Genomic DNA, 25,800 nt, shown 5'->3' with positions numbered 1-25,800 from the left:
TTTAGGGGCATTTAGTATGCTTATAACCTGACAAAAGGTTAAGTGAAGTGAGGTGGTATTATGTGATCAGTGCAAAATGGTTTAAAGCAACAATGAAAACCCTAGAAGCAATTAAAACTCCATAGTGAGTATACCAGACTTTTCAATATATAGGCCAAATACTGAAAGCCTTGCTAATGAAGAAGCCAAATAGGGGTTTTGCCGGATCCTTGGACTTGTATCTGTGTTCTAAACTGCTCAGGTACTAATTTTGATGTTCTAAGTAACTGTAGTGTGCCTGCTGAATCCTTTTTAACTTGGAAAAAAATGCTTAAAGCTGTCTACACCTTAGTTTGCATAAGAATGAGAGATTTCTATTTTAGATTTTGAAGATTTTTCGAAGAATGTGTGACAAAGCATAGTTTCCTTCTCTCTGAGCTTGCTCTTGCATACACCCTGCACCTTAGGAGTGTTCTTGCTAAAAATGTGTTATTCACCTACATTCTCTGCAGAGTAACTACATGTCCTTGCAACTGATGTTGCTAGTGTACAGCAGTGATTAACTTTTTGAATTAATCCTTCACACTTGGAAGGCACTTACTAAAGGAGTATTTCTTTCCTTATTTAAATGGGTACTGCTCAAAGCTATGCTACTTCAAATTTTAAGGAAAGAAAAGTTTCTCTTACTGTTCTGTAGTATCTCAATCCACTTAAATTCTGCATTCGCATGAGATCAACTGACACTGTCACAGGTTAAATGCCATATAAGAACTGCTTTGGAGAGAGGGGAATGGAGTGAGTGTATTGAGTTTAATGAGAGGAGAAAGCAGGAGTGTGATCTATCACAGACTGAGATAACTGTGCTAGCAGAAGAGGCGATCTCAGTAGTAACTGTATGCAGGGTGCTGTGAACAGAATAAATACTGAGGTGCCAAAGCATTTTATAAGGAAAGGTTAAGATTGTTATCCTTACATGTTTCTGCTATGGCCTTTTACAATGTTTCAGTGGTTTGGGCTACTGCTCTGCATGTGTTTGCATAAGATATTTCATTGTCCCTTGTTCTTCCTCCTGTGTCACGCTTGTGGACGGAGGTACAGTGAGAGAGTAGCACACACTTTGATGTGTGCTGCCTGCAAGCTAAAATTATTATAATTCCTTGACCTTTATAGGTGTTTTTCAACAGCAGGGGTGGTACTCTACTGCATCTTTGCAGTGCCCATTTTATCTTCTCTCAGCTCCGTTAATGGCTTGAGCAAGCTGTTCTGAATCTGAGACTTGATGTATAGATTAAAAAACAAAGATGTGGAAGAGCAAATTCAATAAATTGACAAAGTTAATCTCTTATCTTTAATATAGCTTAGTATGTTTCTTTCATGTAAGTAAAACTGTGGAGCTGCTTAACTTTAACTGTGGAAGTTAGAATGTTGGCTATTGTAAAAGTTATAAAAATCACAGTGAAGTATTCAGTCATCTTTAATCAAGCCTGATTTTGTAGCTCTTGATTGTCAGCATCTACTGATTTTCTGTGCATGGAGGTACCTTCGGGGTTAGAAGCTGTTAAATACAATTATGAACTGCTACTACAAATACTGCTTAATTAGATTTGTTAACTTAATGCTTTGTGTATATTCTTCTTATCCAGACCAGCATGTTTTGGAAATTTGATCTCCATTCGTCGTCCCACATAGATACACTTCTAGAGAGAGAAGATGTAACACTGAAGGAACTGATGGATGAAGAGGATGTTCTGCAAGAGTGCAAAGCGCAGAATCGCAAACTTATAGAGTTTCTGCTGAAGTCAGAATGCTTGGAAGACTTAGTTTCATTTATTATTGAAGAGCCACCTCAAGAAATGGATGAAAAAATTCGATATAAGTAGGAAATCTTCTGGGGATTGGGGACGCTTGGGAAGGTGGAAAGTGGGAGAACTTTATTTTCTAGTGTGTTTTGAATCCCTGCTTGCTAGTGTTGTACTACAATCCTAGTATCTTTATAGAGTAAGCTTTTTTCCTAAGAGTCTTTGTAGAACTTAGGCAAATAATAAGATTTTTTTGTTTGTTTTTCAAATGGAAGCCCCTTATTCACAAATGCTTCCAAAACCAATTGCTGCACAAAGGAGGCTTAAAAAAATCAAACCTCAAATGGATAATTTTGTAGTTGTGATTAAGAGAATAGCTTAATGAAAATCCATACTTGGGTAGTATAGTTAAGTGCTTAGCTTTGTTTTATGGATGATTGGTAAGATGTTTCGAAGAAGCTTATTAGAAGGTCTCTAGTACTCTTTGGGAGAGTGTACTTAAGGTCTAATTGCTGGTCTTTTCTTTTGCAGACCTATCCTGTAAGAACTGGGTATAGCCACAACTTGAGCTAGGTTGCTGAGGAGGTTCAAACTCAAAAGTCAACCTAGCTATTTGTATAAAATCACTTTGGCTGTTTTTGGCTGTTTTAGTGGCCTATGTAGAAAGCTGTTTTTTTCATAAGAGTATGTAAAAAAAAAAAAAAGCATCAGACTTATTTGCAGCACTTCACCATTTCTGGTGAAGTAAGGGTCAAGTGTGTACGTTAGTAAAAACTTAAGCTGCTGAATGCTGTCAAAATTGCCTTTAGGTGAGTGGGTGATAGTACTGTCAAGTGCAGGAACTTACTGGTCTTGATAGCCTCTTAGTTTAATTATTCACTGTTCTGGACTGAACTTCTGACTGTCATGAAGCAGTACTAGCGAGTTTTGCAGGCTGTGTCAGACATTGACTAGTTTACTGAGGTTCTATGTAATTGCAGTATATATATTTATATATGTAAAAATCCTGAAGCTCTTCCTTTTGACCTTTTTAATAAAATGACTGTTACCGGAGAAAGGGGTGAACACACTGCTCCTTCTCCAGTATCAGTCCAGTACTATCAGTCAGATTAACTTCTCTGCAACTAACTTTTCCTTTTAAAAAATGGGCTTCTGAAATAAGAGATCAGTCCTTGGGCTGGTAGATTTAAAAATATTTCATAAAATAATAAAACCTTGCCCTTTCCTTTGCTGCTTCCCTTGTGATGTCCTGCTGCTACTGAAGACAGAGTAGCCCATTTCTTAAATGAAAGAACAGCTTGTAGGCTGAATATGCAGTTATGTTACCTTGCAGTAGTTTACCACCTTAATTACTGCAGACCAAACCTGCTTGAAAGCTTGGTCAGAAGTGTAACGGTTCTGAGTTCAATGCTGGAAGTATGACAGATTTGAAGTATGAGAGGTGGATAATATTTTTTTTCTTTTTCCCAGATACCCAAACATATCATGTGAGCTGCTTACATCAGATGTCTCACAGATCAATGATAGGCTGGGAGAAGAAGAATCCTTACTTATGAAACTCTACAGTTTCCTCTTAAATGAATCTCCTCTAAACCCTTTACTGGCCAGTTTCTTCAGCAAGGTGCTAAGTATTCTTATAAGCAGAAAACCGGAACAGGTAAATAGATACATAAGCTCCCCAGTTTAACAAGTGAACTAATAAAGTTGTAGTGTGCAGCAATTCTGCTTGAAGACTACATGCTTGAGAGGTAAAAGCAGAATCAGAAAGGAGCTTTCAACTTCTGTACTAGCTGAAGGCACTTTTTAAAAATGATACTATTAAAAAAATGGAAAAATTTATCTGGATGAGTAAGATGTATTTGATTCAGATTTGCCTGAGGTATTTGTGCTATCAGTGTGTGAGTACTTACCTTTTGGCTTAGATTAGTATTTTATATGGTGATACTTGCATTAATAGCTGTTAGAGGTGAAATTGAGTGAAGTGAAACAGTGGAAGTGGGTTTGGTAAGTTGTGAGGAATTGTTACAGAACATGGTGAGAGTAATTTGGAGTTCTTGTTCAGGAATGATAATATACTGTGTTCATGTGGCCCAGTAGTGTAAACAGTTGCAATGACTGGCTCTTGTACCTGAGCAAATTAAGTTTGTTACTCTGTTCTGTATCTCTTAATTTAGCTAGCTCTTTATTTGTATTATGTTAAGGTTGTGTCGTGTTGAACTTTGCTCAGGAAGAAGGGATAAGAGTAATTCATACCGTAAAGGAAAGCTGACTGTGCATTGGGTTGTAAGTAGTTTATGGTCAGCAAGTTCAGCTTTAGAGGAGGCCAGAGGCATATGATACGGATCTGTCCTGTGCCACTTTTGATACCCTAATAGTAATAGTGTGTATTACTCTTTGGCTTGCCTTGTCCTGCAAGCTTTAAGTGGCGGAAGTGTTCAAGTTCTCATTTATTGTCTTTGTTTGGTAGCAGAGAGAAACTGAAACTGGTTAGTGTAATTTACCATCTAGAATACAGGTAAGCAAATGTAAGATTACTTCTTTTTAATTTCTAGATTGTGGATTTTTTAAAGAGGAAACATGATTTTGTAGACCTCATTATTAAGCACATAGGAACATCTGCTATCATGGACTTGTTGCTCCGGCTACTGACTTGCATAGAACCTCCACAGCCCCGGCAAGAAGTGTTAAATGTAAGTAAAATGCCTCATGGGATTTGTATGATGTGTGAACTGTGAGATGGCTTATTATCTGCTGGTTTCAATATATTTATTTTTTATATGTGCTGATATCAGATGTGTGGGGTGTCTTTTTTGCTTGGAGCTGCCAATACTTTTGGTGTGGAGTCACAGCGGTGGTGGGCACAACTTAGAAACGGAGTCTCTGGTTTCTTCCCCTGGTCTTTAGATACCTAACTCACAAATGCCAGAAACTATTTTAAAATGTTTTGGACCTTACTGAACACTTTTTTTGCCGTCAGAATGTTTACTTAAAAATCACACCTAAAGGCTATCTCACAGTTGCTCAGAAACACTGTTTTTACTTGTTTGCTTTTTTTCTGAAGTGTTGTTAGTTCTTGTTTGGAAATACTAACAGTATGACTTGTGGCAAGTGTCGAATTACTTTGTTAATTTCATTTCATTTAATTCACTCTCTTTGAAAACACATTGTTAATAACACTCTCAAATACTTTCACAGTGGCTAAATGAAGAGAGAATTATCCAGCGGCTTGTGGAAATTGTACACCCATCTCAAGATGAAGATGTGAGTACTGGTCTGACAATCTTCTGGTTCCATCTGTTCCGCAAGTTGTACAATGTAGTGTTAAAATTCTTAATGTTAACGTTTTTTTGCTTGCGCTTTTCTGAGTATTTAAGTGTGTTTACTTGAGGGAGGGTGTATTGTTTCTGCCCCTGCTTACTCTTCCCCTTTGAAACTTTGCCGTTTTGTAAATGAAGAATTACAGTACAGCATGTTATTACTCTTACAGTGAAAAGTTATGTTTTTATGTTCCAGAGGCATTCAAATGCATCACAGTCACTCTGTGAAATTATTCGTTTAAGCAGAGACCAGATGTTGCAAGTACAGAACAGTTCGGAACCAGATCCACTGCTTGCAAGCCTAGAGAAGTAAGTTGGTTTGAATTTCTGATCTTATTTCCAGTTCATAAAAAACCTTACAATTTTTAACTTTTGACCACGGAAACCTTATAGAAATTTCAAGCTCTGCTTTTCAGGTGATTTTTTTTTTGGTGGGGGAGGGCGTCTCATTAAAATATTTCATGTGTTGCCAAAGTCTGTGGGATTAGACATGTGGAGGTCAGTTTGATAATGTGCAGAGTACACATGGGAGGGTTTGGCTTTGATCTGTACTTTGGTTTAAGTTAATCTAAGTGTCTTTTTCTGCCGGAGAAGATTCTTCTTTATTCCCTTTTTCCAGTTATGCATCTAGGTTTGCATGTCCCTTACGGTTTTTGATGTGACTTAAAACTCCGTTTTTGTAGCACTGATTGTTAGACCAAATAACTACATCAGTGTAAGGGATAGGAGAATGTGATTGGGGCAGTGAGTAGCAGAGTGATTGTTCTAGTGGTACCTGGTAGCCTGAAATAGCTACTGCCGAGTTATCCCCTTACTAATTTTTCATGGGCAAATGCTAGCTGCTTCTGTTTAACGGGTTATATTTAAGTAGTGTTATATCTGATGCTAATGCTTTTCTTTTCAGACAAGAAATTATAGAGCAGCTGCTGTCCAATATTTTTCATAAAGAAAAAAATGAATCAGCAATAGTCAGTGCAATCCAAATACTATTAACCTTACTTGAGACAAGACGACAGACGTAAGTGTTCTTATTTTGCTTTAATTATGCCTGCATAATTTAACAATTTAACTAGTCCACTGTTCAGTAATAGCAAGTATCTCCAGTGTGCTTATGACTGAACCATTTTTGTGGCCTGTTGTAGTTGAAAAAGTAAAAGAGCAAACCAGGTGATGGTGGCTGGCTTTATTATGTTTTCACCAGTCTTTCTGCAGCTTTTTGTGGAAGCTAGTTTAAGTGCCGCTTGGCAGATCAAACTATTTACACTTCATCAGTTTGCTTCTGGATACAAGGAAATAGGGTAAATATGTAGTGCAGTAAGTGGCTATGGACTTTTAAAAACACTATTTGGAATTTGATTACAGCTTAACTTTGAAAAACCACTGAGCACATCTCTGGTATGTCAGCTTACATTGCTCAAGGTAAATGAATTGAGTGAAGCGCTTTATCTGCCTCAAAAGAGAAAGAACAGCTGTAATAATTTCAAAACCCTATTGGAGGTTTCAAGCACAATAAACCTGAAAATACTGAGGCTGGTGTTTGGCAGAACCTTGTTGAACCATTACTTCGCACTTAGGTTTTCACTTGTCTCTTCTTTTCACATGCCTTCAGAACTCTCTTAAAGATGTTTTACAACCGGTTTTGATATTAATTATCAGATTTTGCTTGTGTGTTTTAGATTTGAAGGCCATATAGAGATCTGTCCTCCAGGCATGACCAATTCAACCTATTCGGTCAACAAAAGTGTTTTAGAAGCCATAAAAGCACGACTTTCATCCTTCCATGAACTCTTACTTGAGCCTCCAAAAGTAAGTGAAACCTTGTGTTAATAAGTTAATTGAAACAAGACTGTCACTGTGTGACTGTGTTTTAGGCAGGTTATAATAACAAACAAACCCCAGTTTAACAACTTCTGAGCAAGTGCCCGTGCTCTTTCCCAGGCTCATGTGAGCTTTGCTGTTGATTATTGTTATCCCTGAGCCAATGTAGTGTGCTAATCGATACACTTTTCCAGCTTAAATTTTGTTTAATTGGCAGAACAGTCTAGAAGCAGTTGCTTCTTAAAGCACTGGAAAGATATTTGTTACATATTCTCAAGGCGGGTCCTTTTTTTGGCTTGAGTACCCTATCTGGATAAGAAATATGAACTACGCTTCAGTTGTTTGTAACTTTGTCATGGCCCACTTGAGACTTGCATGGTTCCTGTAGACTTGCTCAGGGAGAACAGTTCCGCAGTATGCACGCTGCACTCCAGGCATGTTAAATTCTTCAGGTTTTTAACTTGAGCCACTGATCTTTTGCATCAAAACGACACACATAAATACAAGATGTATAAATAGGGATTTATCTAGGATTCACTTATATATCTTCACTCAAATTTTCACTGGCAGAATTTTACCTGGAGGACTGTACCCTGAACCCTCCCACAGCGCATAGGAGTGGAGGAGCTGTGGGCCAAAGTGATAATAAAGACCAGAGGTGTATAAAATACCAGCTTGGGGGTGGGAGGGGTATCATAGTTTTATTTTAGCTTGGAGAAGATGACACCTCAAGACTTCCTAATTCAAAAGAGGTAATAAATGCTGAGAAACTATTAGAACAAAGTAGCTAGAGGCAGGTATGTATTACAGTAAAACCAGGATGTCACAGGTTCAGCTAGGACAGGGTTAATTTTCACCGGAAGCTGAAATGGGACACAGCCAGGACAAGAGACCCAAACTAGCTAAAGGGGTATTTCATACCATATGATGTCATACTTGGCATAAAAGGAGGCTAGTGTGGGGAGTGGTGGTATTGCTCAGGGACAATCTGGCAACTTGGGTGAGAAACTGTATTGTGTATCACCTGCCCAGCAAACTGTCGTTATCCCAACCCACAGGGTTTGCCTTTGTCTCATTCTCCTCCCCATCCTGCTGAGGGGAAAGCAGTGAGCAAGTGGCCATATAGTGCTCAGCTTAGACTAGGGATAAACCAAAGGGGCACATTGAGATCCTTGAGTATTTTTTGTTGTTTGGACATACTTAGCATTTGAATAGTCATCTAGTGAAGCTATAGAATCTATTGCTCATTTTGAGCACTATTTAAATGAGCATACTTAGTTTTTTGCTTTATGTAAGGAAAGGACTAAATGAACTAGCATGATGTCAGTCATTTTTCTGATGGGATGGTGGTGCTGGTCAGGTAAAATGTCTGATGTTAGAGAAGGCAGTAGTGGTCTCCTTGTCAAAATGTGTTTGTGCCTTAAGGTAGGAAGACATTTTCATTGTGAAATTCCCTGTTCATTGTGTGTTTGCTACTAGAATTTTAGCTTTTAGGTTACCTAATACTATATTTTTCCTGTTGGCTGGCACTTAGTTAAGTGAAAGGGTTCTGGTTTGTTAACTAACTGCGAGTTCAATGTAAGAACTGTGAAGCTTATGACTGTAGCACGGGTACTAATTGGTGCATGGAAAGAGATTCTTGCTCTGTTGGAAGTAACTCCTTCAGAGACTACAGATAGAGCTTACTTCATGTGTAATATTAGATGGAGACACCAGAGAAGCTCATTCCTTAGTGGAACTGTTTTTAAGTATATGAAGTTAGAATTGTTGAGGTATTATAATGCATTTAGAGCCTGTCCACCTAGCTGTTTGTGTATATGGTAACAATGTAGATTATAGCTGTTCATAGGTTAACCTGTGAGAAGCATTTCCTAGGAAGAATCTACTAATTCCTTTCAAGGCTGGGTAGACTGCACCTACTTTTAGAATCCTTGAGTTAACAGTATGCTTTTACAATGTCATTGGTTTCATGTGACTGCTTTTAGTGATTCCTGTCTATGGAGTTAAACTGTAGTTTTTTAAACTAAAAATTACTTTTTTGCAGTGGCAGTGTGACTGTTCAAGGACTGATTGTATATACTTTTAAGCATTGCTCTACCATTGTGCATAATAATGAGGAGCTGGTTTTTTTTAAGGTATTTTAATGTGCTATGTATGTACCTTTTCCAGAAAAGTGTCATGAAGACAACCTGGGGTGTATTGGACCCACCTGTGGGAAACACACGTTTAAATGTGATTAGATTAATATCTAGCCTTTTACAGACGAATACGAGCAGTGTGAATCAGGAGCTTATAGAGCTTAACAGCATAGGAGTAATACTGGTAAGAACTCTATGCTGCCCTTTTATTTTTCTCTGATCATCTGAATAGTTCTTACTTCATATACTTACAAAGGTGTAGAGGTTTTCTTAAGCTTATTTTTTCATCTTGCTTGTTCTCAAACTTTCAACCAGGTTCCAAGATTGCCCTGCTGTTTTCATTAACAAAAACCCCGTTTTCTCTCTCAGTAGCACATGGCACACCAAATGTTACTTCAGCACTGTCCTGTAAAGGGCCAGTTATTCTTGGTAGCTTGTATGCCTTCTTTGTGTTTAGTTTGACAAAAGAATTAAAGTGTTGCTATCTGTTTAAAAAAATAGCAAAGCATGCTAGACTTCATACTACAGTTTCTGAATACAAGTAAACGTCTGCTTCTCTAAGCAGGCAATTGAAAAATATTTTACCTGCCCAAAATTGTTTCAGTCTAAAATTCCTTTTTCCTTCAACTAATCAATACAGCTATGGTTGCAGTGTTTTCATCTCTAATATCCATGCACAACTTAGGCTTGTAGACAGGTGCTAATTTCTATAAAAATAGCTAACTTCACTGTAATTGAAGCTTTTCCTAGAGCTGTTGGCTAAGGGAATATACTTGGTATGAACACTTGCAAGTAGATTGATTTGTAAACTAAATTCAGTGAGATTTGAAAATGATTTTTCTGCTGCAGGTTTTCCCTACAATAGGGAAAAAAGTAATTATAGCCATATAAACTTTTTGATGCTTTGTGTCATTCACAGGAACAGCACATGTTTTATTGTGCAGGCTTGACTGTTAGGAAAAGTAATTGTGTAGTTCCAGTAGCATATCTTTATGGTAGGATGTCAGGAGTTTAGGAGGACTGAAGGGAAAATTAGAGATCTTTAGCTGTATTTTGTATGCAACTTAAATTGCTTTAATAATGTTCCGATTGCTGTATGTATTTCCATAACTAATTTAATTTTACCTCTGGCAGCAATCATTTCAGTTTTGTAGGAAGCAGTACTCTAAAGTAACTGGACATAAAGCTTGACAAAAACTTTCCTATATATAAGAGGAAAAATGTAGAGAACCAGGAACGTGACTGATTAAACACTGGTTATTGTGTCTTAACCTCAGTATTTGTTCATGTCTTGTCTTAAACTGCATCTACATAATCTGAGGTAGCTTTCTGCAATAAAAGAATAAAAGCAGTAGATATGACAGGTTAAAACCAGCTTTTTTTGTATGGAATCTCACTGTAGTGAGGAGCAAATTATAAACAGTATAGTAGATGCTGGAAGGTGAGTTGGGGGCTACTGAGAGTCATAAATAATGCTTCTGAATCTGGGACATTGGTCTGCAGCTGGCAGAAAGAATGGAAGTGGGGAATGTCATTCCATATTTAGTTCTCTGAAAGTGCATTATTGGTTAACCCTCAGTTACAGTTGAGTTTTTGTTCGGATCCAATATGATAGTCCTTGTGTTCAGATAATATCAAGCACAAGAATTAACTTTTTTGTAGGTCAAAGATTCTCTTGTACAGTAATACTTACTCTACAACTTGAGGAATTTGTTTCAATGTAGTCATTCAAATGATGTGCTGGACTGAGACTGTTGTTAATGTTTAATGAAAGAATTGCATAAACCTTGTTGAATTTGTTTTCCAGGACATGTTCTTTAAGTATACGTGGAATAACTTTTTGCATACTCAAGTAGAAATCTGCATTGCATTGATTCTTGCAAGTCCTCTTGAAAGCACAGATAATGGCACAATTACAGATCAGGATTCCACTGGGGACAATCTCTTACTAAAACATGTAAGTTGTGGTTTATTTTGAATCTCTTGAATTTTTTGGGTTTCCAGGCTGTCGTAGCAGTTACTATTACATAAAATTCATCCCCATTGTACTTTGTGTATAGAATGAATAGGAATATTTTCCTGTTTTTTCTTAATATCAGTTCAGGGTGTTAAACCTTAAAGTGCCATAGGATAGATTTTGATGGCCCAAAGTGAGCATATGTGCAGAGCTGCAAGTATTTATTTTCCTTGAAGAAGTTCCTCTTATTTCTAAGAATTAAAATTTCTATTTGAGTAACTCAACAGCTGTAGAGAGGAGTAGATTTAGTGTTTAGGTTTCTAGTTGAGATCTGACTGCTGCTTCTGAACTTTAAACCCTTTCATGAAAATATTTATCTTGAACCTGAAATTAGTTGTGTTAAGACTTAAATTTGTCAAAACGAACTCTATAATGTATACTGGTGTTCCACTTTTCTGCTACTAAGCATATTTTGCTTTTCTGATAGCTCTTCCTTAAGTGCCAATTAATAGAACGGATACTTGAAGCTTGGGAGATGAATGAGAAGAAACAGTAAGTAACTGGTGTTCTTATTCCTTGCAGTTGTCTACATGAGACTTTGAATTGTAAAATGAATGAGTGACTGTGGTGGTTTAGCCCTGGCTGGAGGCCAGATGCCCACCAAAATCAGTCTGTTACTCCCCTTCTTAGTTGGACAGGGAAAAAATATATATTAAGAGGCTCAGGAGTCAAAATAAGGACAGGGAGAGATCATCCTGTCATCGAATGACATGGGCAAAACAGACTCAACACAGAGTGAAGGAAAGAAAACTATCTGATTTATTATACTACACTACAAAGAACAGTGAAAACCAGAATCAGAAACGTGACCAGATCTTAAAACGCTTTCCCCCCACCACTCCCTTCTTAGCAGACTCTAGTCAGAATTTTGCTCCCTTCTTCCCCCCCGTTCGCAGGGACTGGGAGATGGGGGCTTCAGTCAGTCCCTTGCAAGTTGGTTTCCTCCTTGGCTGGGGGCGGGGGAAGGGCATTCATTCCACACCCCCTCCCCCTGCTGCACCGTGGGGTCTCACCCACAGGAGACAGTCCTCCACGGACTTCTCCAACATGAATCTTTTCCCGCAGGGCTTTATCTCTTCATCACAGTGTCTCTCCAGTCCTCTACAGGGTTATAAGCCTCCCCCAGCAAACCTGTTCTGACGCAAAACTCTCTCTTGCTCATCTCTGTGTCTCTGATTCTTCTCATGGCTGCAAGTGCTGGCAGGGGCTTATCCTAGTGTAGGGTCACAGCATCTTCTCTATGTCTCCACCTGCTCCATCCAGCGTGGAGCCCCTCCACGGGCTGCAGGTGGGGTCTCAGCCTTTTCCATGGGTTTCTCCATGGGCCGCAGGGGCATCTTTCTCTCTGGCACCTGGGCTGCCTCCTCCCCTGCCCTTTCCCGGCCTTGGTGTCTGCACAGCTCGTTACATCTTCGCACTCCCTTCTCCGGTGGCAAAATGCAGCTACTTCTGGATTGTTTTCTCCTATATGTGATTCTCAGAGGCACTATGACTGTCTCTAGCCATGACTTTGGGCTTGAATTGTCCAAAGTTTACACTTGTGAAGCTGGCAGAAAACTGTAACTGCTGCTTACAAAAACCGTCTCAGTGGCCCAGCCTCGCAAAACTGCAACAGTGACCAGTTCTAAAAACACTTGTGTGTTAATATTTGCATTCAGGCTTTCTCTCCTACTGTTTTTTTGGGAGTATTCTAATGCTTTTTCCGATGACCATTTGAGAACACAAGTTTGTCATTCTTGCCTTGTATAAGGTATTGCTATGATCTTTAAAGTTTACCCATCTTCAAGTACAGAAACATACTATAAGTTTTGAGAGGACAGTAAATACTTTTTTCTAATAAGCAATTGAAAATTATTCATAAACACATCAAAGCATATTAGGGAGCTACAGACTTGTAGGCAGTAAAAGGCAATGGAATGCCTTCTAAAAGTATGTGTTTGAAAGGATGGAAGTTTCAAGCTGATGCTGTCTGCAACTGCGTTCATAGTGGGAAGAGAAACCCTCAGTCTTCACCTGGGGTGGTAAAACAGCTCTTGGAAGGCTTGTAAGTAAGCTTAACGCAGTAGAGTCAAAATACTGAAATAGCTGATTGGGATAGTGTTGCTGGTGTATTGAGAAAGCTCTAATCCCAAAAGTATTCCTCTTCCTGTTTGATGTGAATCAGATAGCAAATATATGGCTAATGTTAACTGGCTTGAAAATGAGGATGAGAAGTGAGTGAAGACATGTGACTTCATTTGGGAAAATGTGCTCTCTCATATGATCCCTAGTTCATATAGAGAGAACTGCTAACTTAATCAGCAGTTAAACTCTTATTAGAGAAAAATATGGAAAGTTTACTTCTCTAGATCCAATTTCAGATTATTTGGTTGGAAAGCAATGCTCTTGATCCAATGCTGACCCTATAGAAGAATTGAATATTTAGTCTCATGTTCACAAATACTAATGTGGAAAGCATTGCTGTAAACCTCAGATCATGCTTCTGTCTGGAAAGAATTAATTTTTATTTGTGAGAAATGAGTAATTCACCCCTTAACCCAATTTTACACAGTTACGACTCCAAATATAAGATATAAGTCTTTAAGAGAATCTAAACGTATTTTTAGTTTAGCTGCTTCAGAAAGTGGATTATTTTTAATGCTTTTTATATTGTCACTCATTTCATGCATCTCTAGAAGCTTGAGGGTGACTGCTCTCTGCTGGTAAACATCTGCCAAAAGTAAAAAGCTGTTTGATTCACTGGGATTAATAAGAATTTGATAGCAGAAGATAAAATTGTTTTCTAGATGTTTTCGCAAGGCAATGGCAAGTCAGTCCACTTTGTCAATTACAAGTGCTCTTCATGGCATACCCATGTTAGAAATCAGAACCTTTCCCATCCTATGTTGGTAGTTTTGGATGTGTTTGTAAGTTAAGTGGTCAAGGAAACAAGACAGGAATCTCTCTCAAGTCGCTCCTGTAAACAGTGTGATATTTCATGACATCCTGCATTGACGTAACATAGTTTTCGTTAACTCACGTTGATGATGGTGGAAAATCATGTAATGTGATCTGTGTTTGCGTAACGTAAGTAACTTCCTGAACTGCTGTCACTTCACAGAGATTTGAATCGAGTTCATGGGAGGCTTCTCTAGTGAATTGAGAGGGTCTGTTGTGACTTTGTTTTGTGCTTTCTAAATGGGAAAAATAGGAATCAGCAACTATCTGGTTGGCTTGTAGCTGAATGCTAGAAATTCAGTCCAGGTCACAATTCTTGCTTTAGCTCTTCCGCTCCAATCTAGAACAGTTTCAGCTGATTGTAGCTACTCCTCAAAGCACTAGTCAAACTGGTAATTCCTGTTTCTACAATTAAGTTCTTTCACAGTAAAAAGTACTGGGACTGCCTTCTAATTGTACCTTTAGTATATATGTAAGCGTCATTCCTGAACTTTAGGAGAGTAATGTTCCTAATTTGAATTTCAGTTGATCGTATACCCTTCCAGCTCTGTTAAACACAGTTAAGAAACTGCAGTACTAGAGCACACTTGGGATTTAAGAAATTCTGTTTGATCATGGGCTCAAAGCTCTAAAAGAATGTTTGGTGTATTGGGGTTTAAAAAGCACTCTCAGGAACAGAAATTTCCTGAAAACTGTGGATCTCTTAATTTTGGTCTTTGTCTTGATAATGCTTTTCTCTCAACACAAATGTGAAAACAGAAATAATACATTCAGATACTCTGCACTTCCTTCTTGGTAGTTTGTGTTTAGGGCTTCTAAACTGGCATCTTGATTATTTTTGTGAACCTTTGTTTTTAAGATGCTAGGAACCCCTATGTCATTGGTCTTGTGTACTACTTGATTTTGGTAGCATTTTGTGACAAAATACAGTAGCTCTGAATGTGGGCATTGGAATTCCTGTTTCCTCCTGCAGGGCTGAAGGAGGAAGACGGCATGGCTACATGGGTCATCTGACAAGGATAGCAAACTGTATTGTGCATAGTACTGATAAGGGGCCAAACAGTACACTAGTCCAACAGCTCATTAAAGGTAATGTTCTTAAGTTTGTCTTCATGGCTTTCATTGTTAAGTTTTGAGGAAATGAATCAAATTAAAAGGTAGCTGTTAGATAAAAGAAAATACTGATTATTTCTGATGCATACCACTTAAAGCCAGAGATCCTTAAACATGCTTAAGGGTGTTTTGTTTTTTTCCCCCACAGTATCAAAGACCCCTGAAATAACTTAGATGTGATAGTCCTTACTGATTTAGGAGAGTGTATATATTCTTTGCAGTATTTCTGGTAAAGCAGGAGAGAACAATTAAAAGTTAAGTGATGGTCCATTGTTAATAGTATCAAATTGGGATGGGATGTTTTTGTTTCCTATGCTAGAGCTTCCAGAGGAGGTCAGGGAGCGATGGGAGACATTCTGTGCAAGCTCCTTAGGAGAAACTAACAAGAGGAATACAGTGGACTTGGTAAGTAATGATGAGTAAGGTATCAAAAATTGCAGCTGTTTACTTGGGCCCCAGTTTCTTTTTGACAGCAGCACATCCAGTCTTTCCAACTACCTAGTACTTGTGTCAGAAGTACATCTAGTTGCTAAGCTATGGAACTGGTTAGTTTTCAGCTAAAGCCATATCATCATATTTTCTACTGGAATCTTGCAATTGCTCAATCTGTGTAGATCATCCTAGACTGCCACTGAGGAGGAAGATTTCTTTACGCTTCCAAATTAGTGTCCTTGAAAGCTCCTGCCTGAAGAGTACAAACTAAAACTGTGGGAGCTGGTATTAATTCCTTTAACTTCAGCATGTAAATAAGCCTGTGTAATAGGAAAATGCCACCTTGCATCCCCTCCTGTATGTGTTGCTGCACTTGAAGTTAAGTAACTTGTATGCTGTTGTTGCACCTGTCATGCACCTGTCACTTCTGCACACAGCAGTAGTAATTACTTTTAGAAAAAAGCAAAACAAGTAGAAGTATGAAGAGGCTTTGTTAGTAATGTTAAATGTACGGTTCAAGAGTAATCACTTGGAGACTTTTAAGTAGAGGCTGTTTTCAATGTCAACAGAACAGTAAATAAATTCTGATATACCTGACTTTTCCAGGAATGCAGTGCTTTGCATGTGGCTTCATTAACTTGTGCTGGTACTGCATTAATTGACCTGTAAGACTGTTAAACTTTGCTATTTCAACATGATATATTTGGAACATAATGCTAACATGATGTATGTGGCAATAAAAGCAATAGGGAATATAATCTGAAACTGTGCTGCTTGTAGGCTGGAACAAATGACGTACAGATGGTAGGTATCTTTTCCAAGACCCTGTGAATTCATTCCTTGTGTTAGAAACTGCTACTTGTTAAGGTCCAGAAAAGTCACCTAAAGAAGCAGAATATTCTAAGCTCCAGTGTCCTGGAGCTAGCTTCTGTTACAGCAGTAAGGGATGAACCAGGGATGAACTTGTTCGCTGGCTCTAATTAAAGTAAAATAAACAAGTTCTTGGGTTTGTGTGTCTTCACCCCCCACCCCATCCTCACCCCCCCAACAAGTTGCAGCTGTAGGAGCAGGTATATTAGCTTCTGTCCCCTCATAACGTGCCCATGAGAGGGGGAATGGTATCCAGTATCTAGGGCACCTCAAGTTGTGGTTTGGAATGCCATATAATTGCCTTGAAGTGTGCATACTTGGCAAGAATATTTTCATACATGTACAGTGAGTACAACCTTTGATGGACTTGGTCTCTCATTTGATGTAACAGTTCATATGCAGACACAAACCCAGAGATTATTTGATAAATTACTCTTCTTCACACTTACTGATAGTTTTAGTGTTTGTAGGTCAGGTTTCTTTCATAAATTCACTAACTTGAATTCAGTGTGCTTCTAGTATGCAAATTGCAGTGCAGTGTTGAATGGTAGATGTGCAAGAATAAAGCACTCCCAATTATTTAATTTCAAAGTAAGTGTTCTACTAAAAAAGGAAAAAGCATAAAAGCACATGGCTAAGAATAGTCTTAGTTTTTCTCTTGCACATGTGTCCTGACTTGTAGAATTGCCCTGTGGTATTTGTGGGAGCATAAAAACATGTGTGATATGTATAAAGCCTTATATGTTTTCCAGTACTCCTTTTGTATTTTCTTCAAAAATAAAGAATCCATGTGCTACCAGAGATCACTTGAGAGTCTGTAACATGGAGTTCTAGGTGGATGTAGAACAATGAAATATATTATAATGCAGTATAAACTGTCATCTTTAGATTTGTTTTATACTAGTGATCCTTCATAGAATGTCTTAAGGATGAACTGTTGCTACTGTTACTTAAGACAATTACACTCCTGGCTAAAGTTACTTTTTGGAGGGCTGTTCTGATTGAAGATGAGTACTTCCAAGAACCAGGTTGCTTTCATAGCTGTGTCATTGAGTAAACTATTCCTGCTAGTCTAGTGCTGGGTCATTAAAAATGTCAGCATTCAAGGGTAATGTTTTAAACTGCTTTTGCTATGGCAACATCTCCACCTTTGTTTCTGCAAGTACACACCAGTTATGAATTTCTGAAGTTTAATTCTTTTGTCTTTTTGTAAATGCTGTATCTACTGAAGATGTTTTCCCTAATGCTTCTATGTTGGAGGAAAATCTTTGTGTATAGCTGGTATTTTGGCAGCTACTACTTTTCTTGCTGTTCAGTATATTCTGTGCAGTACAAAGACAATGCAAGTTTTTGTCTCATTTTGCTTTAGATAACTGTAGGACTGGCTTTTTAATCTTACATAGTCATTCTGAAGGAGTCAAAAGCTTTGGCTTTTTGGGGGTATCTGATACTCATTTATGTATTAAAACTGTGGAAATATTTCAGGGACTGGTTTACCTGGTACAGCAGATGGGAAAACTAAAAACTATTCGATTTCTTGTTTTGATATGAAACTGAACATTCAGACAGATAGTATGAGTATACTTGAATGACTGTCATGTACTATGCAAGTGACAGAATTCTTTGTTTAGGTTACTACCTGCCACATTCATTCTTCCAGTGATGATGAAATTGACTTTAAAGAAACAGGCTTCTCACAGGATTCTTCTTTGCAGCAGGTGAGTTGAATTCTTTCAACAGCATAACTTGTCTGTGTGAAAAATAAATAAGAAATTTTAAAATAGCCTTGGAACTTGTACTTCTCTCATAGGCAAATATGAATTGAGAAAATTCAAAATAAAACTTAGGTCTATCCATGGACACAACTGTTTTATGAAACCCAAAGCTATGTTTTTTAACACAAGTCGCAGTATCTTGGTATGCCTTCCAGTTTTAAGTCCTTGATTATGTTGTGTGTGGGCAGATACCTACTCATTACCTTAAAAGCACATTTTATATGCCAGCTGTCTGGCAGAGTTGAACAGAGTTTCTGTGATAACCGTAGTTCTTATTAGATACAGACATTTGCAGTGGTGGCTCATAATTGTGTTTTCTGGCAAGTGTGAATTGCTATGAAAGCAAACATGAGTATCTGTTTGATTTTGCTAATAGATTATTTTTTAAATGTTGACCCTCATTTTGATAAGGAAACAAAAGAGGGTTGGCTGTTTGTTACATGCTTCTAGTTTTTGGCAAAACGTCAAGCTCTACAGCTGTCACCATGATATAAGAGAAGAGCTAAGTATGCTCCTGTAACAGATAGTTCTAGCAGCTCATATCCTTTTAACTTTATAGACCCTTGTTACCTGGCCAGTGTACGTAGCCATCTTTGTGAAGTAAATTTCCAGTGGGCTTGACCGCTTACTTTTAAATTTAATATATGCTTTTGACAATTCATTTGTGAGTGTTTCAAAGATAATTATCATTTGGTTTAATGGAGAGGAAATGCTTAAGGAATTTCCATATTAACCAGGCTGAATGCTTAAGTCAAAGCTGTGTCCACCTTGAAGTTTAATGCTTTCATAGCTGACTGATTGATAAGGTACAGTGGTTAATATGGTTATGGTATTCAAATATTTTTGCAACGACTGATTATGGAGAGCATGGGTGCCGCTTTGATGAAGAATGACAGCGTTTCTGTAGTAGCACTGTGCTACCTGAAACATGCATCTTGCAGTTCTTTCACTGGTGGTGAAAGAGTGGGACCCATGCAGTACAAGACTGCTGATAGATCCCTGATGTGCATTACTTACCTGGCTCATTAGCCAAAAACTTTCAGCCTGCACCAACAGTTACATAGTAACTGTCTAGTCTAAGGCTGGCTTCAGTACATCTTCTATGTTTTTTACTAGTAATTGGTTGTTTTAAGTTTGAGTTACGGGTGGTGCCTCAGATTTTAAGAATCTGATGCATGCTTATCTGGTTCATTGATTTCGTGCACCTGAATACAAACTTGCTAAGTGGAGTGCTATGGTCAGCAGCTCTAGTAAGAAAGTAAGATCTTCAGATATCTCTGCTTTTCATGCATCTCCTTATTTACTTGCTGTGCCTAGGTAATCCCAGCAGTTTCAGGCCAGTAATCTGGGGAAATGCAGGTTATCCGGTTTTCAGGCTTTTTATCATTTGCTAATATTTTTTTTCCTAACATAGTGAACTATACTTTCTAAAGTGGTCTTGTAAGGAAAGCAGGGTACTAGGCAAGGTAAATCACTCACAGGAAAGGCATTGAAGTTACTTAAAGCACTCTCCACCTGCACAAATGTATTCATAAAGGTGTCTCTGGCTTCAACTAGAATAAGCTATTCTAGACCAGTTAAAGGAAGCAAATTTCCAAAATACAAGTGGACCCATTTGGAATTAATAAAGGAGGAAAATACTAGGGAACCTATCTTTGGTTTCTTTTTCTCAAATTTAACTTCTGCCTGTGGAGAATCATATTTGCTATGATTTCTTTCTTCTGGTATCTAAACCTGGCTCAGTTTTTTCTAGTGAAGACCCTTTTTTCCAGAAGGGAAGCTTTCTCTTTTTTTTCCTCTTTTTTTTTTTTTTTCTCAGAAGTGCTGTTTATAGAAATTTCTGAGTAATAATCCAAACATGCTTGAAAAATGGTACCATCACTTAGGTCCAGATTTTAAGGTTTCTCGTGCCAGCAGTGTATAATATGCTGTCTTGCTGTGGCTCTGGAAACTTTTACTCTGTGGTGCTGGTGGTGTGTTCTCCACAGCTTAGGATTGCTTTTTGTCTCTCTTAAGCCTACCGAAAATACATTGGAGAATTGGATAGAACTGTCTAGGGTCTGAGACACTAGCAGTTTATAACTGCATTTTATATACTTGTAGACAATTTTTATGTAATGACAAGATTTCACGCTAGTTTCATAGCTAGCTGATTTCAAAAATCTCACCTCTTAACTTTCTGTTTATCCTGGTGGTGTTCTTAATGGTTGCACCTTCTGTAAAACTAACAAGTCTGCTTAACTTTGTTTTTTATTCTCATGGAAGTAATTAAGTAATGTCTTTCAGTTGCAGGTGCTTTTTAATATCTGTAATAGTGAGAATATGTCACAGTAACCAATGTAAAGAAGAGTATTTACTAGAGGTGACAGTCAGTAAAGTTGATATGCTAATTGTGTTAATATCAAATCCAGAATTCTTTCAGAATTAACTATCAGATTTTAAAATTTAGGATCAAAATGTAGAGAGTTCTTGCTATGGCCTGGATTAGCATAGTGGGTTTCTCAGACCCAGTCCTGAAACTGTCTTGCTGTATGTATCCTGTATCTTCTTTCTTTTCTCTTCAGTTTTCATAATGTCTCAATCAAAGACATTCTCATGTTTTCTTTCCATCTTAATTTTTTTCAGTGTTACCTCCTTTGTCAAAAGGTTTTGTCTTTATAGTCCTTTTAGCTACCTGGGTAAGAAAACATGAGAGTTGATGTGACAGCTGTGTTTCTATCTTAGCATTAGCTGACTTTACTCATGGAAATAACATTATTGAGATTCCCTAGAAAATGTGTGATAATTAAATTCTATTCCAGGTAAATAAGGGTCAGAAACTATTGTTACAGATGCTTCACCTTAATCTGATGAAAAACTTCTTTATTTTGAGAATAACAGCACTGGAACGAACTGCCCACAGAGGTTGTGGAGTCTCCTCTGGAGATAGTAAAAACCTTTGTGGATGTGGTCCTGTGCTCTGGGTGATCCTGCTTATCCCAGGGGTTGGACTAGATGATCTCCAGAGATCACTTCCAAACCATACCATTCTGTGATAGAAGAAAATACCCATGTATATGTTTAATGTGTGTATACCAATCTGCTGGCATCTTTCTTTTAAAAAAAAAACCAAAACAACATAGTTGAGTCAGTGGTGCTGCATTGAGATGTAAAATGTGTAATAGTTTCTCTACTAGATATTGATGTTTCTAGTGATAACTACATGATAACATGGAACTGTGCTTTAGTATCTATATCTAGTGTACTCTTCTAGTTCTTACCACTTTCTAACTTCATATTTTGAACAAAGACAGTTTTTAAGACAGCTTTTTATTTTATCTAGTATACTGTGTTTCACTGTTTCCTTGGGGTGTATTCAGAAAGGTGTTGATTATTAATGGGGTTAAACTAGAGATTTAACTTTCTTATTTAGGGTTGCTATTGGACAGGCTTTCAAGTCAATAAATGTAAGTAGGTGTGTAGTCAGTTTTCAGAGTGTAAATCGAATCCTTTTCTTGTCCTTTATGTTTTAGATTAGAGACAGTTATATTTCTTTGAATCAAAATGGGCAAATAGGATTTAGAGTATTATTAGAATCATTATATCACTGTCATTGGTCCTGGGGTTGCCAGGCCTTTTCTGATTATCAGATGCAACAAATGACGTCCAATTTTATTGACCAGTTTGGCTTCAACGATGAGAAGTTTGCTGATCAAGATGACATCGGCAAGTGAGTATAACGTTACCCTGGCTCTGACATGGTCTCGGGAATTTCCTTTTTTACTGTGTATTTGGCTGTTTGCTGATGATAAATACAAGTAAAGGATTGTGAGGCAATTGCCAGTCCTGTGTTGTACCATCTGTGTGCATTGATAGAAGCCTCTCTGAACAGTTCACAGAGAAAAGCAGCAGCCTGTCTTCCATTCCTAATGTCCTGGCTGTACAAACATGAGAATGAAGTTCTTCTGAATAAATATCTGAATTATTCTGATTTTGAAAGTTGTATCTGTCCAGTGACATGACATTCTTGGGGGGCACGTGCACTTTCTCTGAGCTTCAAAGTAGCTTTTGTTCTTTCATTATTTTCCCTGCTGAATCTATGTACCAGACTGGGTAATAGCTATACTTCTAAACTTTCCTGGAAAAGATGACAGGAACAACATGTCTGTGAGTGTATTTTTCTGTGGGGGAGGGTAAAGAAGGGCATTGTAAATCTGCCAGTTTTTTCCCAAGGTCAAGGCAGTTAAGACTTGCTTCTACAAATACGGTAAGTGATGAGGAAATGAGAAAAATTGTCATCAGGTTAAAGAAAAAAAATCCAAACAGCAGGAGACACACCACACACAAACCACCCACCAAAAAACCCCCACAACAAAAAAAAACCCACCTCAGATAACAACTGATACCTGTCTTCTAAGTAAACTGATGCCATAACGGGAAAGAGAAAGGAGTTCTTGCTGAAAATATAATTTATTTGGTTTTTTATAAGAATTCATTGTTTGGGATGCAAGAACATGCAGGTAAGAGTAAAATGCCTTGCTGAAGGAGCTATATGCCTTACTGAAGGGTAATATATAATAAAGTGTCTCAGTGCTCCTCTGTAAGGCATGCTTAGTAAGTAATGGTTGACTGAAGCTTGCATGTGCTAAGAAGTATTGCTGCCTTTTTACACCACAATCTCCTAAAATTATACATTAAGTTACAATGGGAGAGGAAGCAATTTAAGATAATCTTTAACTTTGCTACAATCAAGTGGAGTTTGGCAAGGGTAGGACCTGGAATTCCTTTAAGATCATGTCTTTGGTACTCTGGTCCTAATGAGAAGATGGTAACTGCTTGTGTAACTGGTATCTTGAGGTTTGTGATTGGTGGAATGATGATGTATTTATGAGTTGAATGAAGAAGTAGATTAAAATAATTTTAAAGATATACTGTTTGAGCAGGAATTACAGTTGCTTACTGTTGTACAGTAATTCAGATGGCAACTTGCACAGTAATTGTCATACTTAAAATTTGTGCTCCTTTAGACCACTTATCTTGTCCCCTACTTCGTAGTGCAGTGAGGATTGCAAGAATGCTTTGAGTTAACCACTAGATATGCCTGAAGGGGCGGGGGGGGGGAAATGCATTGAGCCTGATAGTGTTTCCCATCTTTCTCCTCTGTTTTGCTTCCCCAAGAGATTATATTTTTTAAGCTATATTTTAGTCTAAGGCATGTTTGTAATTACTTCAGTGAAACTGTTTGATAGCTTAATACGTGAAGATGTGTTTCTGTATCTTTAGGAAACAGAAGTTGCTATGATGTTTTTCACCTTCCTTATGAGCAGGTCCTCTTATGGAATAGTAAAATCAGTTAGAAGGAATAAGAACCACTAGCACACATCTCTCTAGGATTCTGAGCTGTATAATTGCAGACTGTAGTCAGATTAGGTGTTCTTCAGGCCTACTTTTTTTCTGGTGCGTAACAGTAGAGTATTTCAGTTTGGCTTGCTTGGGCTTGTTGCATATTCACAGCTAACTACCCGAACTCTAGGGTAGACATGGCATTGCTTTGTATTTTTAAAAATATTTTCCAGTTAGAAAAATCACATGAATGCCAGGCCTCTTCAGAGTAATGAGAAATCTAAGAGAAATGTCTTTGTGTCATAACAAAACATCTTGTTTTATTGCATACATCTGCTCTTTTGTAGTGTTTCTTTTGATCGAGTATCAGACATCAACTTTACCCTCAACACAAATGAAAGTGTAAGTATGTCTTCCTGTACTGTCATAATAGTTACTGTCTTAAACTTTGATGTGACCTCAGAGGCTTTTTGGTGGTGGTTATGTTCACACCTTTGGTTTGTAATCTGTGGAAAATAACAACCCTGCCTTCTTGCTGTGTCTTGAGATCTTCAAATTGAAAGGCACTGTTGTTCTTTCTGATGAATATTAAACAGAAATGCTTCTGATTTCTTAAGCCAGGCTCAAGAACAGGGTTGGATCTGATTTGTACATACTTCAGTTGTGAGTAGAAGTTATTTCAATCTTCCAGTGAGATTATGGTGACAGGAAGGCAAGGTATGGTGAGTTGACCTTGTTTGGAGGCCAGATGCCCACCAAAACTGGTCTATTACTAGCCCCCTGCTCCCCCCCAACTGGACAGGGGAGAGAAGATAGAAGGAAGGGCTTGTGGGTCAAGATAAGGACAGAGAAAGGTCACTCACCAATTACTGTCATGGGCAAAACAGACACAGCTTCCCAGGCTCAGCTCTATTCCCAATATCTTGTATCTCCTCCCTCCAAGCAGCGCAGGGGACACAGGGAGTGGGGTTTGGGGTCAATTGATCACACATCATCTTGCCACTCCTTCCTCCTCAGGGGAGGACTCCTTATTCTTCCACTGCTCCAGCATGGGGTCCCTGTCTTGGGAGACAGTCCTCCATGAACTTCTCCAATGTGAGCCCTTCCCATGGGCTGTTCTTCACGAACTTCCCCAATATGGTTATCTTCCACGGAGTGCAGACCTTCAGGACCAGATTGCTCCAGTGTGGGTCCTCCACAGGGTCACAGGTGTTGCCAGAAAAACTGCTCCAACAAGGGCTTCTCTCTCCACAGGATACAGCTCCTGGCAGGACCTTGTTTCAGCATGGGCTTTCTGTGGGGTCACAGCCTCCTTCAGGTGTCACCACCTGCTGTAGTCAGGCCTCCCCAGGCTGCAGGTCAAATCTCTACTCTGGCACCTGGAGCACCTCCTCCCACTCCTTCACTGACCTTGGTGTCTGCAAAGTTTCTCACATCATCTTGCTCCTCTGTCTGGTGGCAAAAAGATGTTTTGTTTTTTTCCTGCCTTAAATATGCTATCCCAGAGGCACTGCTGCTGTCACTGGTTGGCTTGGCCTCGGTCAGTGGCAGGTCTGTCTTGGAGCCAGCTGGTACTAGCTCTGTTGGACCTAGGAGTAACTTCTAGCAGCTTCTCACAGAAGTGACCCCACAGAAGCCACTCCTGCAGTGCCTACACACACTCCCCTTGCTCCCCTGCAACTTTCAATAACAACAGAGATTTTAACCCCAGATATTACACTTCAGCTTAGCTGAAATGAATCCCACTGCAGAAAATAAAGCTGCAGTACTTGGTGGTCTGGTTGTGTGAAAAGCTCTTTGGTGTCATTCTTGACAAGCTCTAAGTTAAGGCATTCTGGTTTTCTGCTTCTCTTAAAGATGCTTTTTTTTCAGCACTGATTTAAGATTCTCTTCATAATAGTCCTGTATGCCCAAAAAGTTTACTAATGGAGGTAGAATGATTAATCAACAATACACATTTTGTATTTTTGATGTATTTAGGGCAATATAGCCTTGTTTGAGGCATGCTGTAAGGAACGAATACAGCAGTTTGATGATGGTGGCTCTGACGAAGAAGACATTTGGGAAGAAAAACATATTACATTTACACCAGAGTCCCAGAGGCGTTCCAGGTAAGAAAATGTGGTTTTCATTCAAATAGCAGTATAGTGAGCCCTCAATACTGGGTATGTAGCTGTTAGCACAGGTGGTCCAGTGTTTCCAATCTGTGGAGAAATGAGTAGGGGGATGCTTTAATGTCTTCCACCCATAACTTGGAGAAGATGGCAACAGTTCCCCTGCCTA

The 25,800-nt window shown here is 38.5% G+C and overlaps 1 protein-coding gene across 2 annotated transcripts in view; it reads left to right on the top strand.

The window, feature by feature from the left end:
- Positions 1-1,625: 1,625 nt before the first annotated feature.
- The window catches only part of PPP6R3 (protein phosphatase 6 regulatory subunit 3), a gene marked incomplete at its 5' end in the record, with an annotated part of 37,087 nt that continues 12,912 nt past the window's right edge, over positions 1,626-25,800 (top strand). Inside the window, 16 exons of one of the 2 annotated variants that reach the window (XM_084263304.1) lie at positions 1,626-1,855; positions 3,249-3,435; positions 4,331-4,468; positions 4,974-5,039; positions 5,292-5,404; positions 6,000-6,113; positions 6,772-6,901; positions 9,083-9,235; positions 10,859-11,008; positions 11,496-11,560; positions 14,979-15,094; positions 15,438-15,523; positions 18,052-18,138; positions 21,807-21,904; positions 23,865-23,919; positions 25,498-25,628. In XM_084263304.1, the coding sequence (XP_084119430.1) occupies positions 1,629-1,855; positions 3,249-3,435; positions 4,331-4,468; positions 4,974-5,039; positions 5,292-5,404; positions 6,000-6,113; positions 6,772-6,901; positions 9,083-9,235; positions 10,859-11,008; positions 11,496-11,560; positions 14,979-15,094; positions 15,438-15,523; positions 18,052-18,138; positions 21,807-21,904; positions 23,865-23,919; positions 25,498-25,628 (1,916 nt within the window). The remainder of the gene's footprint in view (positions 1,856-3,248; positions 3,436-4,330; positions 4,469-4,973; positions 5,040-5,291; positions 5,405-5,999; positions 6,114-6,771; positions 6,902-9,082; positions 9,236-10,858; positions 11,009-11,495; positions 11,561-14,978; positions 15,095-15,437; positions 15,524-18,051; positions 18,139-21,806; positions 21,905-23,864; positions 23,920-25,497; positions 25,629-25,800) is intronic. The other variant, XM_084263305.1, reaches the window with a different exon arrangement.

This window comes from Gallinula chloropus (genome assembly GCF_964237585.1).
Source record: "Gallinula chloropus genome assembly, chromosome: 4".
In the NCBI taxonomy this organism is placed as follows: Eukaryota; Metazoa; Chordata; class Aves; order Gruiformes; family Rallidae; genus Gallinula; species Gallinula chloropus.
Note: the sequence above shows the minus strand (reverse complement) of the source record. Positions and strands in the feature narration are given on the sequence as shown.